The 16,870-nt window shown below is 39.3% G+C and overlaps 1 protein-coding gene and 1 non-coding gene across 2 annotated transcripts in view; one reads left to right on the top strand and one right to left on the bottom strand.

Annotated features, from left to right (window-relative positions):
* The window catches only part of LOC128482812 (uncharacterized), a 379,467-nt gene extending 376,471 nt beyond the window's left edge, over positions 1-2,996 (bottom strand). Inside the window, exon 1 of the mRNA XM_053458734.1 lies at positions 2,946-2,996. Coding sequence (XP_053314709.1) covers positions 2,946-2,957 — 12 coding nt within the window. The 5' untranslated portion in view covers positions 2,958-2,996. The remainder of the gene's footprint in view (positions 1-2,945) is intronic.
* Positions 2,997-15,984: 12,988 nt separating this feature from the next.
* On the top strand, positions 15,985-16,058 carry TRNAN-GUU (transfer RNA asparagine (anticodon GUU)). Its single transcript has one exon. It is a non-coding gene; the product is annotated as a tRNA-Asn (tRNA).
* The last annotated feature ends 812 nt before the right edge of the window (positions 16,059-16,870 follow it).

Genomic DNA, 16,870 nt, shown 5'->3' with positions numbered 1-16,870 from the left:
GGACTAATATATTTGCACTGCATATACCTCACCCACACCCTCCTCTATAACATCTTACAATATGGAAATATCTTATTGTGGACATTTAAAGACATAGCGCCCCAAATATCAGGCCATTAGTTAGAAACGAACATTTTTTAATATCCGATATGGGGTAAAAGAAATAACCCTATTTCACATAAATATATTTATCCTGCATATACCGCACACTTACACCCCTATATAATATGTTAGAATATGGAAAGTTGGTTAGAATTTGACAATTTCTTAAATGATACATTTACTGTATCTCAGTGTCTATTTAAGAGATAAATTAGAAAATCATTAGACATCATTAATGTTTATTTTTGGTAAAAAAAAAAAAAAATCAGGCACTATATGAATTTCCACAGTAACATCTTTTCATGTTGTAAGATATTATAGAGGAGGCTGTGGGTGAGGTAAATGCATTGTATATATATATATATATATATATATATATATATATATATATATATATATATTGGTCAAATTGGGGATTTTTTTTTTACTCCATATAGAATATTGAAAATTGTCAGTTTTGAACCAATAGGCCGATATTTGGGGCGCTATATCTTTAAATTTACATATCGTAAGATATTATATAGGTGGATGATTGTGAGGTATATGCGCTGTAAAAATATTGTTCCAATGGGGTAATTTTGAACTGTGTGCAGAAAAATGTTTGAAAGTGTCTGTATATGGGCTGATATTTAATTTGTTTAAATAACATTTTTATAATTTTGTTGGGAGATAGAGTATGAGAACTCTACCTAATCCACCCATGATTGTATCGTTATATCGTTCTTATCACCGTTTTAGTTATAAAACACCTAATATTAATCTGAAACAAAAAGCGTCTGATGGCTTGATCATTGATTTGAAACTTCAGCATGTCCCAGTTTTTGGGACAGTCTTGATTTTAAGGAACTGCCCCCCCCTATCCAACCTTACAGGCAATTGGAATCCTGGGTCTAAATATATCTTCTCATGTCCCCTGACCCTGGGACTTGTAAAGCCAATAGACATTTGTGCGACCTTCCTATGAGTGTGTAGCACTCACTGTGTTACAACTCAGCAACATACATCACCCTCAGCCACTCAGATACTGTATGCTGCATCACTAGGGCCTGGCAGTGGTGGGCAGCAGGGAGTGTTGCCTAGGCAACTCCTGAGCTGGAGGTCAGGTGACCCAAATCCATCTTTAGGATGAGGACTACAGCTGTGCAAGGCCTGATACAGTCAGTGGGGCTTCCCAGGAGCTGCCAGACCTTGGCCTTTAAGCAGCCCCAGTAGCTGAAGGAAGTCCCCAGAGAATAAGAGGCTTCCCTTCCCAAGTGACTGGTCAGCATAGTGGTAAGGTGGAAACCTCTTCCACTTGTTTTGCAGACAGGGCACACTAAATAAACTTTTACCCCTATGGATACAGCCCTATGGGCCCCATCTAATTGCACCAACATACTCCTGCTGCCAGAGTGATAACCATAGCTGGGACCTTTTAGGCTCTGGCTACCTGGAGCCTTCCCTTGCGAGATGCAGCCAGGGCTACCCGCTGACATTGGCACGGTGGGACATAACGCCATTTAAGGGAGGGGGAAGTGGGACACATCTGGACCTAGCTCCCGTGACCTGGAGGATTCAGGTGTCGAACCAGATCCTGGAGTCTCCCCGGTATGATGAAGACTGAGGTGGTAGGTTGTTGTCAGGGGCCATCCAGGCTGCGGAGCTGCATATCTCTGTTTTTACCTGCTTTGCCTCAGTTCCCTGTCCTTTGTTGTGCCCTGTATCATGTATGTCTTGCTGTGTTCTGGACTACATCAGCTGCTATGTCAGGGCGCTGGTATGTGGCTGCACAACCCTAGATGCCCACCCGGGTGAGTGCAGTCGCCCTGTACCAGGCCCTGTCCCACTCCGCTACTGCACAATAACTCCTGAACACAATCTTTGGGCGCTCTGGGTCATTACAGTTGTCTGTATTGACCCGGTTCCTGACAGTTGTTTTAGGAGGGACTTTTGGACTTGGGTAGTTAGATCCAGGTGTCAGAGTCCTGTGTTTGCATATGTGTTTGTTGTTTTGATATAATATTGTTTACTGGTACCATTGTATATAGTCCTTATTTATATTGGGGTCCTACTGAAAGACATATCTATACCGCACATATCCAGGGTATAGATATGGAGGCACTGACACATGTATGCCACTCTCCCCTTAGTGGAGGCTCAGGATTTCACTGTAGGAGGTCACAAGGTAGCCATGGAAAAGGTCAGCAAGTGTCTGTGACTCCAGTCAAGATAGGGCTACAAGTGGTTTAAGGTGGCTCCTCAGGTGATGCAGACAAGTGACCTCAACTCCAGCCTCACCCACCCTGACGGCTTCTGCCTCTATAACCACACCCTTCTACCTCTAGACACAGCTCCTGATTTGGACACCTGAAGTGTTGGGGGGCTATGCGGATTTATTAACATATTTATAATATAATTATCATTTCATTCTAGAGACATTCCTTGTTGCTTTACAGGGAGACCAACGTACAGAAATGATATTCCACAATCTACAGAATTTATTCGGTTTGGGGAAGTGGTTGGGGGAATAAATAAAGAGAGCAATATTTTGCAAGCAGTTCTAAATAGCAAACTTGCATGCTGATATACATGGCGGCATAATTGTCTTCAGCGCCTTAGGACAAACCCTGGGCAGCGCAAACAGCCACCCATTCTGCACCCCTGTCCTTACTGGAAGAGCCCTGCGTGGGGTTAATGGGCCGGTTATGGAGATCCTTGTACTCCCTTTTAACCTTCTCATTGAGCAGTGGCATTACAGTAGGGTAGTTGGCTCCACATTATGTGGCCCCTGCACCCCTGGACCTGCTGCCCTAGGCCAGAGTACGCCACTAACATTCCAAAACAATTAAACCAAAATCTCTTACCTGATACTTCATGATGAATGAGTACAGATAATTGTTCGCCTTCAGTATAGCGAGTGATTTATGTGTTATTTGTACATCCCACTAAGTATATTTTGCTGCTGCATTCCCTGAAATCCAAGCTAATCATCAACCTCCAAATGTAAACATCAGCAAAATGTCCTTGTCCAGTAATCATTTTGGGAGGACATTTACAGAGATTTTACCCGTGAGTTCATTTTTTAAATATGTTTTCCCAAGTTTACCAATTATAAATAGCGCATAAGAAATGAAAATAAACTGATACAAAATATTTACTTAGAAACATAGAAAGTGACGGCAGATAAGAACCAATAGGCCCATCCAGTCTGCCCAACCTCTGAGTACTTTCCTTTAGTAAATGTCCTTATTCTAGCTTGGCCTTATGCCTACCCCATGCTTGCTTAAATGCCTTTACTGTATTAACATCTACCACTTCTGCTGGAAGGCTATTCCATGCGTCCACTACCCTTTCCGTAAAGTAATATTTTCTGATGTTACCATTAAACCTTTGCCCCTCTAGTTTATGCTTGTGTCCTCTTGTTGTGGTAGTATTTCTCCTTTTAAATAAACTCTCTTCCTTTACCTTGTTGATTCCCTTTAAGTATTTAAATGTTTCTATCATATCCCCCGTCCCGTCTTTTTTCCATGCTATATAGGTTAAGATCCTTTAACCTGTCCTGGTAAGGTTTATCCTGTAATCCATAAACCATTTTAGTAAGCCTTCTCTGCACTTTCTCCAACATTTCTATATCCTTCTGGAGATACGGTCTCCAGTACTGTACACAATACTCCAAGTGAGGTCTCAGCAGTCCCCTGTACAACGGCATGAGCTCTTCCCTCTTTCTACTGCTAATACCTCTCCCTATACAACCCAGCATTCTGCTAGCATCACCTGCTGCTCTACTGCATTGTCTGCCTACCTTTAAATCCTCAGAAATAATTACCCCTAAATCCCTTTCCTCACACGTTGAGGTTAGGACAGTACCAAATATTCTATACTCTGCCTTTGGGTTTTAATGCCCCAGGTGCATTACTTTGCATTTATCTACATTAAATGCCAATTGCCGCAGCTCTGACCATTTTTCCAGCTTACCTAAATCATTTGCCATTTGGCTTCTTCCTCCAGGAACATCAACCCTGTTGCAAATTTTTGTGTCGTCAGCAAATAGACATCCCTTTCCATCAATACCTTCTGCAATATCACTAATAAAAATATTAAAGAGAACGAGTCCAAGTACAGACCCCTGAGGTACCCCACTGGTAACAAGACCTTGTTCTGAATATACGCCATTGACTACAACCCTCTGTTTTCTGTCACTCAGCCACTCCTTAATCCATTCAACAACATTGGGATCTAAGCCCAGAGATTGCAGTTTATTTATAAGTCTTCTATGTGGGACAGTGTCAAAGGCCTTACTGAAATCCAGATACGCAATGTCTACTGCACCACCTTGATCAATTACTTTAGTCACCCAATCAAAAAAATCAATAAGATTAGTTTGGCGGATCTTCCTGAGGTAAACCCATGTTATCTTGAAACCCATGTGACTTCAGATGTTCAACAATCCTTTCCTTAAACATTGTTTCCATTAATTTCCCCACTACAGATGTAAGACTAACTGGCCTGTAGTTACCCGACTCCTCCCTACTGCCTTTTTTGTGAATGGGCACAACATTCCCTACTTTCCAATCCCCTGGGACGACTCCCGTTACCAATGATTCGTTAAATATATCAGTTAACGGTTTTGCTAGTACACCCCTTGTTTTGATCTTAGAAATATATTTATTTTCATGTATTTTCAGATTGTGGAATTATGTAGCATTCCAGCGTTTTATTTTTACATTTTATTTACACTTTTTAAATTTTTATTCTTTAACACAATAATACACTTTTCTCTTTTTGTTATTTTTTGGGATGAGTATGAAATGTTTCAAGTGCTCTTTTTTTTTTTTTTACATTTTAGAGTATTTCTGTTATATGTCTTATTTTTTTCCTTATATGCAAATATCATAGAGAAAAAAATAATATAATAATAATTACATTTTAATAAATTAAATTAAAAACCTCAATAGGTTAGCAATATATCCCCCACCCATCAAATATCAAAAAACATATAATGCCATGCAAAACATACCTGTTAAAAACAGAAGTCAAAATGCACTACGCCTTCCACATGGTACTCCTATAGTTAAATACACCCTTCACATCCCATATGGTACTGCTATACTAAGAGTCCCACTGCAATAATAAATCAAATTAATCGAAATAATGAAAAATATATTTTGTGCACCAAGTATTAGTGTTTGTCCCTATAATGGACATCAACCGGCAACATTTGTGCCGAGTTGTGAATGATGTTGTGTGCTGGAACACCCGATCGTTCCTCAGTGTCAGCTACATTATTATATTTTTCTTTACTTTATTTGTGTCTGTATAGACTGGTTATTACCAAAGTTTTCAACACTCTTGGATCAGTCTTTTCCCTCTTTTTACCATTTTTTTTATGCATCCTGCAGCTTGAGAAGTCCTTGAGGTTGTTCTGTAAGCCTCAATGATGACATCACTAGGGCCCTTTTCTTATTTTTTCTTTTAGTTTTCATTTTTGGAGCAGGGACATCATTTTTTCACCCACTTCTAGGTCTTGCTACCTGCTGATCACATCATATGTGACCTATGAGTGTTCAAATGGATGGGAGTAGTAGATTGAATGCAATCTCCCACAGTACTCAATTTTTGTTATGTTTATTCTTTTCTCTGATGGTATAATCATATGGGGACACATGAACATTTAAAACGCTTTTTCATGGTCTACCAATGGCTGTATATATCTAAGATGGCTATTGGAACAATATTACATGAGTAAAATCAAGATGAGTCATCTACTAAGTTTGGATTTCTTCATTAGTGAACTATGGCATAGTTTTATGTGTCATAGTCCCCCACCCGTTCCCTGCCATATAATCATGCCCTCCACTCCAACCAAAAAACTCCACAAAAAAAACAAAAGTATTTGCCACACTGACTACACAGATTAGGGGTGACTGTTAGTTGTTGTGGTTTACGCCTTGTGACACTAATGTGAGAGGTCTTCACACCAGGGTAGGAGAGGAGGGCAGTTCTATGCTGATCGCATTGCAAATAAAAGGTGCGGGTCACGTGACCTGACTCCGCAGGGTTCCTGCATTCCATTATTTTTTGGCAAGTTAAAGTATTTTGGAATGATTTCTTGTTGAGGGAAAGTCCTACTTGCACATTCACTACAGAAACTTGCAGTAGCACAAATTAATCCTTTTCACTAAGAAGTTGTGTGGTCAGTCAAATTAAGGGTTCACTGTACTGACCAGACTCAAATTCAGTTGCATGCCCTCACATGCTAACCCGTAAAATAACCTGTAGATTAATTTATCTGTGAGTTGTTTGCAAGGGCCTGTTACTTTAAACTTTGTGAGTTACAGGCAAGGTCATTCAAGGTTAAACTAGTGTTTGGTTTCTAACTATTCCAAAGAAAAAATTACCAATGATGTCGGGAAATTGCAAAGTAAAAAGGTTAAATATTTATAGATACTCTATCTTTTTGTCCTGTGTTTATCATTATCTGTTGCCATAATTAACCCCTACAATCCCAGGGGTTTTTGGTACCTCAAGTCCCGGAGCAATTTTGCCATTTTTGGGGTATGTCGGTTCAGCGATGATTCTCTTTTCCTGTGAATAGTGTACCCATGTAAACTATATATTGTTTTTTTTCAAAGAGAGATAGAGCTTTCTTTTGATACCATAGTTAAATGATTAGCAGAAAATTTAGAATGAGAAATTTAGTAAAAACTAGCGACAATTAGAAAAAAAACAACTAATTTTTTATACATTTTCCCTCTGAATCCTCACAAAATTAGGTAAAGTGATGGAAATTTCCCTCCAAGTTTATCAATTCATGTGTCCTGATTTCAGAAATACCTAATTTATATAGATTTTCCATACTTTCCCTGCACAACATACCCAGCATAGTATACTAAGGAACATACTATAAGGTGTACATTATTTGTTGAATTTTTATGCTTATGGCTTAACGGGTTTGGGGGTTGTGAATGGGGGCAGGAGCAATATAGTGTAAAAATTTAACAGTTTTGTGCCGGAAGCTGTTACATCAGATCAGGCAGCAGAAAGCCGGCGATGCTGGCTTCTGCTGTCAGGGGGAGTCCAGGCTGTCAAACGACAGCCTAATCTCCTGTGGAGCGGCAGGGATGTGTCCCTGGTGCTGCAAGAAGGGCAGGAAGTACCGGTACGTCCATAGGGGATTCTTGAGATGCGTTTTTGGATGTACCGGTACTTCCATAGGGGACTGAAAGGGTTAATTTTGCCCTTGGAGTGTTTTCATGTGGCACGTCAAGCTTATAGTTAAGCTTATAAAATTTTGAAGTAATATATGGAGATTGATTATAATTAGAAGCTGTGCTACCACATAAACCCTAACCGGGCCCTCTAATAAATTTAATGGAGATGTTGATTACATAGGAGTCCGCAGGATTTTTTTCCCAAAAAATTGTCCCCACCTTTCCACTCTCCCACCTCATTCCTCCTTACCTTCTCCCCACTGCTTACCTTTGTTGGCTCAGGAGAGGGGTCTCCTGGTGGGGGGGGAAAGTGTAATTATAACGTAATTATAAGACCATTGTAGCTGGAGTTGTAAAGATTAGCCACAACTACCTCAGACTACAATTCCCAGGATGTCCAGCCAGTAATTGCTGACTGTATATCATGGGAGCTGCAGTCTAGGGCTGCAACTAACGATTATTTTCATAATCGATTAGTTGGCCGATTATTTTGTCGATTAATCGATTAATCGGATAAAAAAAATGAATGTAAATTTTTCATTTATTTAAAATAATTTAATAAAAAAATGATGTTAAATACAAACAGCAGAATAAAAAAAACTTTGATAAAATGCATTTCTTGTCTTTATTTCCCAACCAGCCCCCCAATTTTTGCACATTTGAGCCCAGGCTTGCCATGCTGCCTCCCAGACATGCCACGCTGCCTCCCAGACATGCCACGCTGCCTCCCACATATGCCACTCCATGCTGCCTCCCACATATGCCACTCCACGCTGCCTCCCACATATACCACTCCACGCTGCCTCCCACATATACCACTCCACCCCCACATATGCCACTGTGCCTGATACGCCTTATACCCCCTGATACACCACTCCATCCTCCCCAGACATGCCACGCTGCCCTCCCCACATATGCCACTCCACCCCCACATATGCCGCTGTGCCTGATACGCCTTATACACCCTGTTACACCACTCCGTCCTCCCCAGACATGCCACACTGCCCTCCCCACATATGCCTTATATAATGCATATGCCTCATACCCCCAGATATGTCACTCCGTCCTCCCCAGATATGCCTTATACCCCCAGATATCTCATAGTCCCCTCATAGAGTCACAGACCCGTTCACAGCACACGGACACCATACTTTTATAAATAAGTACTGGGTTAATCTTCACTGCCCCCAGGATTTAGATTCCCTTTAGTCTGCCCCCCTGTATTGCAGATGTGTCGTGAAAAGTGCAGGTGTCACAAAGCGCTCACTGACCTCCAAATCAGGATAATAAATGCAATACTTTATTAATCTGTCATGCATTACATAGAATGAAACATCAATACATTACCAGATATTGTAGCATCACTCTCGTTGGAGGGACTCAACGGGAGGAACAACCTTTCTGGTGCATCACAGGCGAAAGCGCGTCCGCTTCAGCAGCCTGGAAAGTTCCCTGTTGCCCCCCTTGAATCCCTGCTTTTTATAGTTGTTTATGAAATAACATGTTCCTTTAGAACAATACTGGCATATATCCAGGATTACTTTTGCAACCGCTCCCTGCTACATCCTTCTTACTTTTGGCAAAAACAACCCCTTCTGTACTTTTCCAGTCATGAAAGAACGAGAACACATTACTTAACCCTTCCACTCCTCAAGCTCGTCTCATTCGTATCACACCCCCTTTATCTCTAACTGCACCTTAAGTTAACTTTATTAAATTAACCCTCAGTCCTCATCATTAAATTAACCCTAAACACCCCATTAACCATAACTGCCCCTAAATTAACACTAAACACCCCATTAACCATAACTGCCCCTAAATTAACCCCCACCTCCCCTAACTTTCAGTAGCCCAAATATTAATTTTATACTTACAGTTAGATGAGTGTCACAGCCATGTGGTTCTGACCTTCTAGAAGAAGGAAGGGGGCGGGGCCAGTTGTCACAGTGATTACAGGGAGGGGCTGGTAAGTAGGAGCTGCTGCTGTGAGTCACGCAAACGGATTATATAATGAGGGGTATTTTTCAGAGTGTTTGCTCTGAAAAAACCCTCATTTTATAATCGATAATAATCGATTCAACTAATCGATAATGAAATTCGTTGGCAACGAATTTCATTATCGATTATTATTGATTTTATCGATTAGTTGTTGCAGCCCTACTGCAGTCAACAACAAACAATGTTGTTGGTGACCACAATGACGTAGATTTAGCTTAAGCACCAGACTTGGAGGAGTCAAGCAACACATTTTCCTGTAATAAGCAGCAGCAGGGTAGCTATGCAACTGATTCTCCTACATGCACTGGCACTACCACCACCATCAAAAATACTATCATGGAAAAAATACAAATGCAGAAGCAAGCTACAGTAATATACATAAATCAGGGATAACCCATTAAGGGCCAGGCTTTTATTTTTTGTACCCTTCATGACCAAGGCTGTTGTAACAATTTAGTGGTGCACATGTTTAGCTGTAGTTTTTTTCTTTTATTTAGTGTATCCACACATTATATACAGTTTTGGGGTTTTTTTCAGAACAAGAAGGGCTTTCCTTCAGATATAATTTTTGATCATGTCATCTAATAAATAATAAAATATGGTGAAAATTACTTTTTTTATTTCCAGATGTGGTAATCCTGTTCCCGTGTGCTATTTGGGACATCTTTGAAGTTGGCCAATTCAAACTTTTTTTGTTGTTGTTCTTGAAAACTGGACACGATATTTGAAATGCTGGTATTTTAACACTTTCTATGCACTAATTCTACCACTAGCCTTTGTCAAACTTTCTGGTAGTAATTCGATTTTTTTTTTCCGCCACACAAATTGTACTTCAGGTATAAATGTACAGCTCCTGCTATATGTCACTGACAAATACCCCAATACGTGTCCAGCAACATTTCCTGAGTACAGTTTATACCCCCATGCATGGATTTGTTGGGTTGTTTGGGAGGTAAAAATCATCCAAAATGGTTTTGGTAACCGTGCACATGTCTAGTATTAGTTTAATGAGTGATGTTGGTTAATTAACACACATGGGTTACAGATTGCAAAACATTTTATGCTATTGCAAAATGTCCTCAGTCAAGAAGGGGTTACGTATTTACTTAAGAAAATACTATTTACTGACAATACACTGTGTATAGATTCGATTTAGCTCCGTAAACTGCAGTTAACACCCCAGGGTAAGATATAGCCCTGAGAACATTGAAAATCTTATCGTCTTGGGCCCTGTTACCTGCTTTAATTAATCTCAGGCGGTCAGATCCTTTGCACAGAATGTATAAAAGACGATTCTAACACAAGAACTTGAAGACACCTTTAAGAAAAAGAGAGGATTTTTGTTTTTTATATTTTTATACTTAACAATTTTGATTAGACATCCAAACCAAGCCAAGTGGGTATGTTTTCTCTAATAATATTTTATACAAAAAAAATGTACAAATATGAATCATATCTTGTTGTCCCGCTTAGTCTTGCATTTACTGTTATTTCTGCTTAATATTTCTTAAATGGGGGGGTTACATGGAAAACAATGTTAACCCCCTTCTCAAACTTCAATATTAAATTTGATGAAATATTTTTCCCTGAGCCATACAGCAAATAATAATTTTCACGTCGTTTTACTAGGTATTCAGAAAAATGTTTAGAGAAAAAAAATGAAATTTCAGATAAAGTTGGGCAGGAAGGCAATTTTAAAAGTGGAATATACAAAACGAATGTCATTTCCAGTTATATGCTGGCTGTACATCATTTCAGGAGCTAAAACACATAACCAGCTCCTGTCTGCCCAGGATTAAATAGAATTGGTGGTGCCAGCTGGTTCAAACACTATTTGTAAAGTGTATATATGTGTATATATATATATATATATATATATATATATATATATGTGTGTGTATGTATATTATATATACAACTTAAACAGTAAGGAATCCATAAAACTTATTTCTATGTCCCCAAAAATCAGTGTATTTATGTTCAAAATGAAACATGTAGTCACTCCACTACAAGCATAATACATGTTAATATATGAATGTTAAGTTTGACTTGTGCCACCATTGTCTGCGTCACTAGAAATGGACTTTTTTGGTACGGATGCTGTCCTGAGTGTTCATATTTTTTTTACACGTTCGATTTCTTTTACATGTTTTGTAAAACTTTTACCCATAAATTTGTCTTATATCCCTTGTTGTTTTGTTTCTCATTTTTGGAGTAATGGATTTTCTTGAACAGCCGTGAAGCTGGTTTTGTTCCATTCCTTGAAATGTCGTTGCCAGGTGTTTCTCTGACAAAGAGAAATCAACTGATTATTAATTGGATGTGGGTTTGAGAGCCCATCGCCTGGTAGAGTCCAGCTTCTCATGTAGTGATTAGCTGGAACCAGAGCAAAGATGGCTTTTTTTTTTTTTAGCTTTCTCTGTACCCCCACGTATTTCCCACCACAGCTGCTTCACTAGACATATGAATAGAAAGAAAATTAAGAATTTAAAGTCCAAAATGGAAAATAATACCCAGATACCATCAACAAGAAAATAATATAAGAAAAACTTTATTCAGAGAAAAAATATCTATACCTGAATATATTCCAAATCGGTATAAGAGCTGGTCTCATTACTAAGATTTCCTTTTGTTAATTTATATTGATAGGTGTCCATAAGTTATTTGAGAAGATGGAGAATCAGAGTGAAACCATTGTAAACGAATTTATTTTAACCGCCTTTTCTCACGACCGGAGGACTCAAATTCTGTTTTTGGTTTTGTTTTTATGTACACTGTAACGGTGTTTGGAAATATCATTCTGATCGGCGCAGTTATATCCAGCTCTCGGATGCACACACCTATGTACTATTTTCTCTGCCAGCTGTCCATTCTAGATTTATTCTACTCGTCGGCTTCTGTTCCCAAAATGCTCGCGGACATGATATCTACAGAAGGAGGAAGGATTTCATTAATCGGGTGCATGATACAGATGAGCGTAAGTCTTCTCCTAGGACAAATAGAATGCATCCTGCTGGCGATAATGGCGTTCGACCGCTACGTCGCCATCTGCCTCCCTCTGCGTTACGCAGCGCTGATGAGTTGGAGGTTGTGTAAAACCGCAACAGGCGTTATGTGGTTGGGTTGTTTTCTATCAACCACTTTTCCTCTGATTTCGAAGCCTCCTACATTCTGCAAAGGTAACAGAGTTGAACATTTTGCTTGCGAGAGCTTGGTCATTATAAAACTGATGTGCGGAGACATCTTTTTCTTTGAAACAGTGATGTTTTTGGGAGGAATATTCTTACTCGTGCTTCCTTTCTTGTTCATTTTAACAACCTACGTTTGTATTATAACATCAATATTAAAGATCCATTCTGTTGATGGAAGCACAAAAGCCTTTTCCACGTGTGTTTCCCATGTGACGGTGGTCTTGCTGTTCTATGGGACCACTATATCCATGTATTTGTTGCCAACAAATTGTTTTTCAGAGAGTCAAAAGTATATTAGTCTTAATTACGGTGTTGTGACACCCATGTTAAACCCTTTGATTTATAGTTTGAGAAATAATGATGTTAAAAGTGCAGTTAAGAAAATGATACATCACAATGACATTAAAGTCTTATGTGCCAATGGCAAATAGCCTTTGTGAAGACTGTCTCCAGTTGTCCTATAACAAGTCAGAGAACAAGAAAACCTTCACACATCTTCCCTAGCTGTAATCTAACGGATGGCTGTCAATGGATGGAAAGCAGAGCGGTATACCATGCGCAGCTGACTCCTTTCTGGGTGAATTTGAGGAAGTGGCAGAGGGAAACAGAACTCGATGACTACTCCCACAACCACATGCCAAACACTTGGGTTTTCCAAGTACCAAAAAATTGTATATTTGGAGTCAAGTTTGCTCTTTCATATATTAAGAAAATATATTAAATAGATTTTGTTTTACCTCCTGTTTTGACCACTGTTATTTCACAGTGAACTCCTCAAGAGCACCAGCATCAGAATATAATTTGTAAAAAAAAAAAAAATTCTGTATAGTAGAGATTCTTATCACGTAATTGCATAATTCTAAATACTTTTCTTGATTAATGAGTATTGAAAATAAAAACTAATTGGGAAAACAAGTATTCAAAATAGAAAACAAAAGCCCCATTTAGCGTTGAGTAGGTTTTTGTTGCTTTAATCCTCCCTCTGATCATTTCAAGTCTTTTTCAAAGACCAGCTTCCATTAGTGACACTTTTTCTCAACTGGCAGGGTGCTAGGAACAAAATGAGTCATTATTGGAAATTCTGATGAGTCTTAAAAGGCTGTATGATGAATCGTTTCTGTGCAGTATTTTCTGCTTTTTCTTACCACTGACGTTTCTTAAAACATTTACTTGAACTCCTAAGACAATTTAGGAGTACAAGTTCTCATCATCATGAAATAATGTATAAACAGTTGAGATACAACTGTCAATTCTTCTGCTATGGTCACTAAGCCCTCTGGAATGCTGAAGGTTTAAAGTCATAATCCTCACTGCTTCTCTGAAAAGAGTCACATGTGGTTGTCTCTGTGGCGCAATCGGTTAGCGTGTTCGGCTGTTAACCGAAAGGTTGGTGGTTCAAGCCCACCCAGGGACGAGCGGTATGTTTTCCTGAAAACTTTCATTCCTGTGTTTGCAACACCAATGACCTAATGATTACATTGAAAGACAGAAATGCAAAATCCTTAAAGCTTTCCAACATTAAGCTAAATCTTCTTATTCCACTTGTGGAAAGTTATTTTCCAGACAAAGCATGCCAATCCTTCCATGAAAAAACACAGGAAAAACTTCTTGGCATAGTCCCTATTTTGGAATGCTTAGATTATTATTATTAATTTTTTGTTTTTTAACTTAGGCCACGTCTACAATACTACATGTTGTTAATAATTCGGGCAGCCGTTACCAAAATAGTGGCCGGCAAGGGGAGAATGCCGTTTTCATACAATATCATAAATGACACAAGTTGCTAAACCTACGTGCCAATTAATCTTATGCAACGCCAGTTGTGCTTAAACAGAAAAGTGACATTATAAAAACAAAATTAGCAGAGGATGGTTTCGATCCATCGACCTCTGGGTTATGGGCCCAGCACGCTTCCGCTGCGCCACTCTGCTTTTCATGGTGCTTTGTTCACAAATGATAAAACACATTAATTCCTGACTTTTTTTTCTCCAAATCTCTTCTTCAAGCTTCGAAAGTGCCAACTTTTTGCCACTTTCTTCCCAAATGATAAAAAACCATGAATATCTGACTTTTTTTTCCAAATCTCTTCTTCAAGATTCGTAAAGACAATTTAGGAGTACAAGTTCTCACCATCATGAAATAATGTATAAACAGTTGAGATACAACTGTCAATTCTTCTGCTATGGTCACTAAGCCCTCTGGAATGCTGAAGGTTTAAAGTCATAATCCTCACTGCTTCTCTGAAAACAGTCACAAGTGGTTGTTTCTGTGGCGCGATCGGTTAGCGCGTTCGGCTGTTAACCGAAAGGTTGGTGGTTCAAGCCCACCCAGGGACGAGTGGGATGTTTTCCTGTAAACTTTCATTCCTGTGTTTGCAACACCAATGACCTAATGATTACATTGAAAGACAGAAATGCAAAATCCTTAAAGCTTTCCAACATTAAGCTAAATCTTCTTATTCCACTTGTGGAAAGTTATTTTCCAGACAAAGCATGCCAATCCTTCCATGAAAAAACACAGGGAAAACTTCTTGGCATAGTGCCAATTTTGGAATGCTTATATTATTATTATTATTTTTTTGTTTTTTAACTTAGGCCACGTCTACAATACTACATGTTGTTAATAATTCGGGCAGCCGTTACCAAAATAGTGGCTGGCAAGGGGAGAATGCCGTTTTCATACAATATCATAAATGACACAAGTTGTTAACCCTACGTGCCAATTAATCTTATGCAACGCCAGTTGTGCTTAAACAGAAAAGTGACATTATAAAAACAAAATTAGCAGAGGATGGTTTCGATCCATCGACCTCTGGGTTATGGGCCCAGCACGCTTCCGCTGCGCCACTCTGCTTTTCTTATAGTGGTTTGTCCGAGGGGAGAATGCTGTTTTAATGCAATATCATCAATGACAGAAGTTATTAACCCTATGTAAAAATGACATCTAGCAGAGGACGGTTTCGATCCATCGACTTCTGGGCCCAGCACGCTTCCGCTGCGCCACTCTGCTTTCTGTAAAGCTGTTTGTCCGAGGGGAGAATGCTGTTTTAATGCAATATCATCAATGACAGAAGTTATTAACCCTATGTAAAAATGACATCTAGCAGAGGTTGGTTTCGATCCATCGACCTCTGGGTTATGGGCCCAGCACGCTTCCGCTGCACCACTCTGCTTTTCATGGTGCTTTCTTCACAAATGATAAAACACATTAATTCCTGACTTTTTTTTCTCCAAATCTCTTCTTCAAGCTTCGAAAGTGCCAACTTTTTGCCACTTTCTTCCCAAATGATAAAAAACCATGAATATCTGACTTTTTTTTCCAAATCTCTTCTTCAAGATTCGTAAAGACAATTTAGGAGTACAAGTTCTCACCATCATGAAATAATGTATAAACAGTTGAGATACAACTGTCAATTCTTCTGCTATGGTCACTAAGCCCTCTGGAATGCTGAAGGTTTAAAGTCATAATCCTCACTGCTTCTCTGAAATCAGCCACGAGTGGTTGTCTCTGTGGCGCAATCGGTTAGCGCGTTCGGCTGTTAACCGAAAGGTTGGTGGTTCAAGCCCACCCAGGGACGAGTGGGATGTTTTCCTGAAAACTTTCATTCCTGTGTTTGCAACACCAATGAGCTAATGATTACATTGAAAGACAGAAATGCAAAATCCTTAAAGCTTTCCAACATTAAGCTAAATCTTCTTATTCCACTTGTGGAAAGTTATTTTCCAGACAAAGCATGCCAATCCTTCCATGAAAAAACACATGAAAAACTTCTTGGCAGTGTGCCTATTTTGGAATGCTTAGATTATTATTATTAATTTTTTGTTTTTTAACTTAGGCCACGTCTACAATACTACATGTTGTTAATAATTCGGGCAGCCGTTACCAAAATAGTGGCTGGCAAGGGGAGAATGCCGTTTTCATACAATATCATAAATGACACAAGTTGTTAACCCTACGTGCCAATTAATCTTATGCAACGCCAGTTGTGCTTAAACAGAAAAGTGACATTATAAAAACAAAATTAGCAGAGGATGGTTTCGATCCATCGACCTATGGGTTATGGGCCCAGCACGCTTCCGCTGCGCCACTCTGCTTTTCTTATAGTGGTTTGTCCGAGGGGAGAATGCTGTTTTAATGCAATATCATCAATGACAGAAGTTATTAACCCTATGTAAAAATGACATCTAGCAGAGGATGGTTTCGATCCATCGACCTCTGGGTTATGGGCCCAGCATGCTTCCGCTGCGCCACTCTGCTTTTCATATAGTGGTTTGTCCGAGGGGAGAATGCTGTTTTAATGCAATATCATCAATGACAGAAGTTATTAACCCTATGTAAAAATGACATCTAGCAGAGGATGGTTTCGATCCATCTACCTCTGGGTTATGG

This window comes from Spea bombifrons, chromosome 3 (genome assembly GCF_027358695.1).
Source record: "Spea bombifrons isolate aSpeBom1 chromosome 3, aSpeBom1.2.pri, whole genome shotgun sequence".
NCBI lineage: Eukaryota > Metazoa > Chordata > Amphibia > Anura > Pelobatidae > Spea > Spea bombifrons.
Note: the sequence above shows the minus strand (reverse complement) of the source record. Positions and strands in the feature narration are given on the sequence as shown.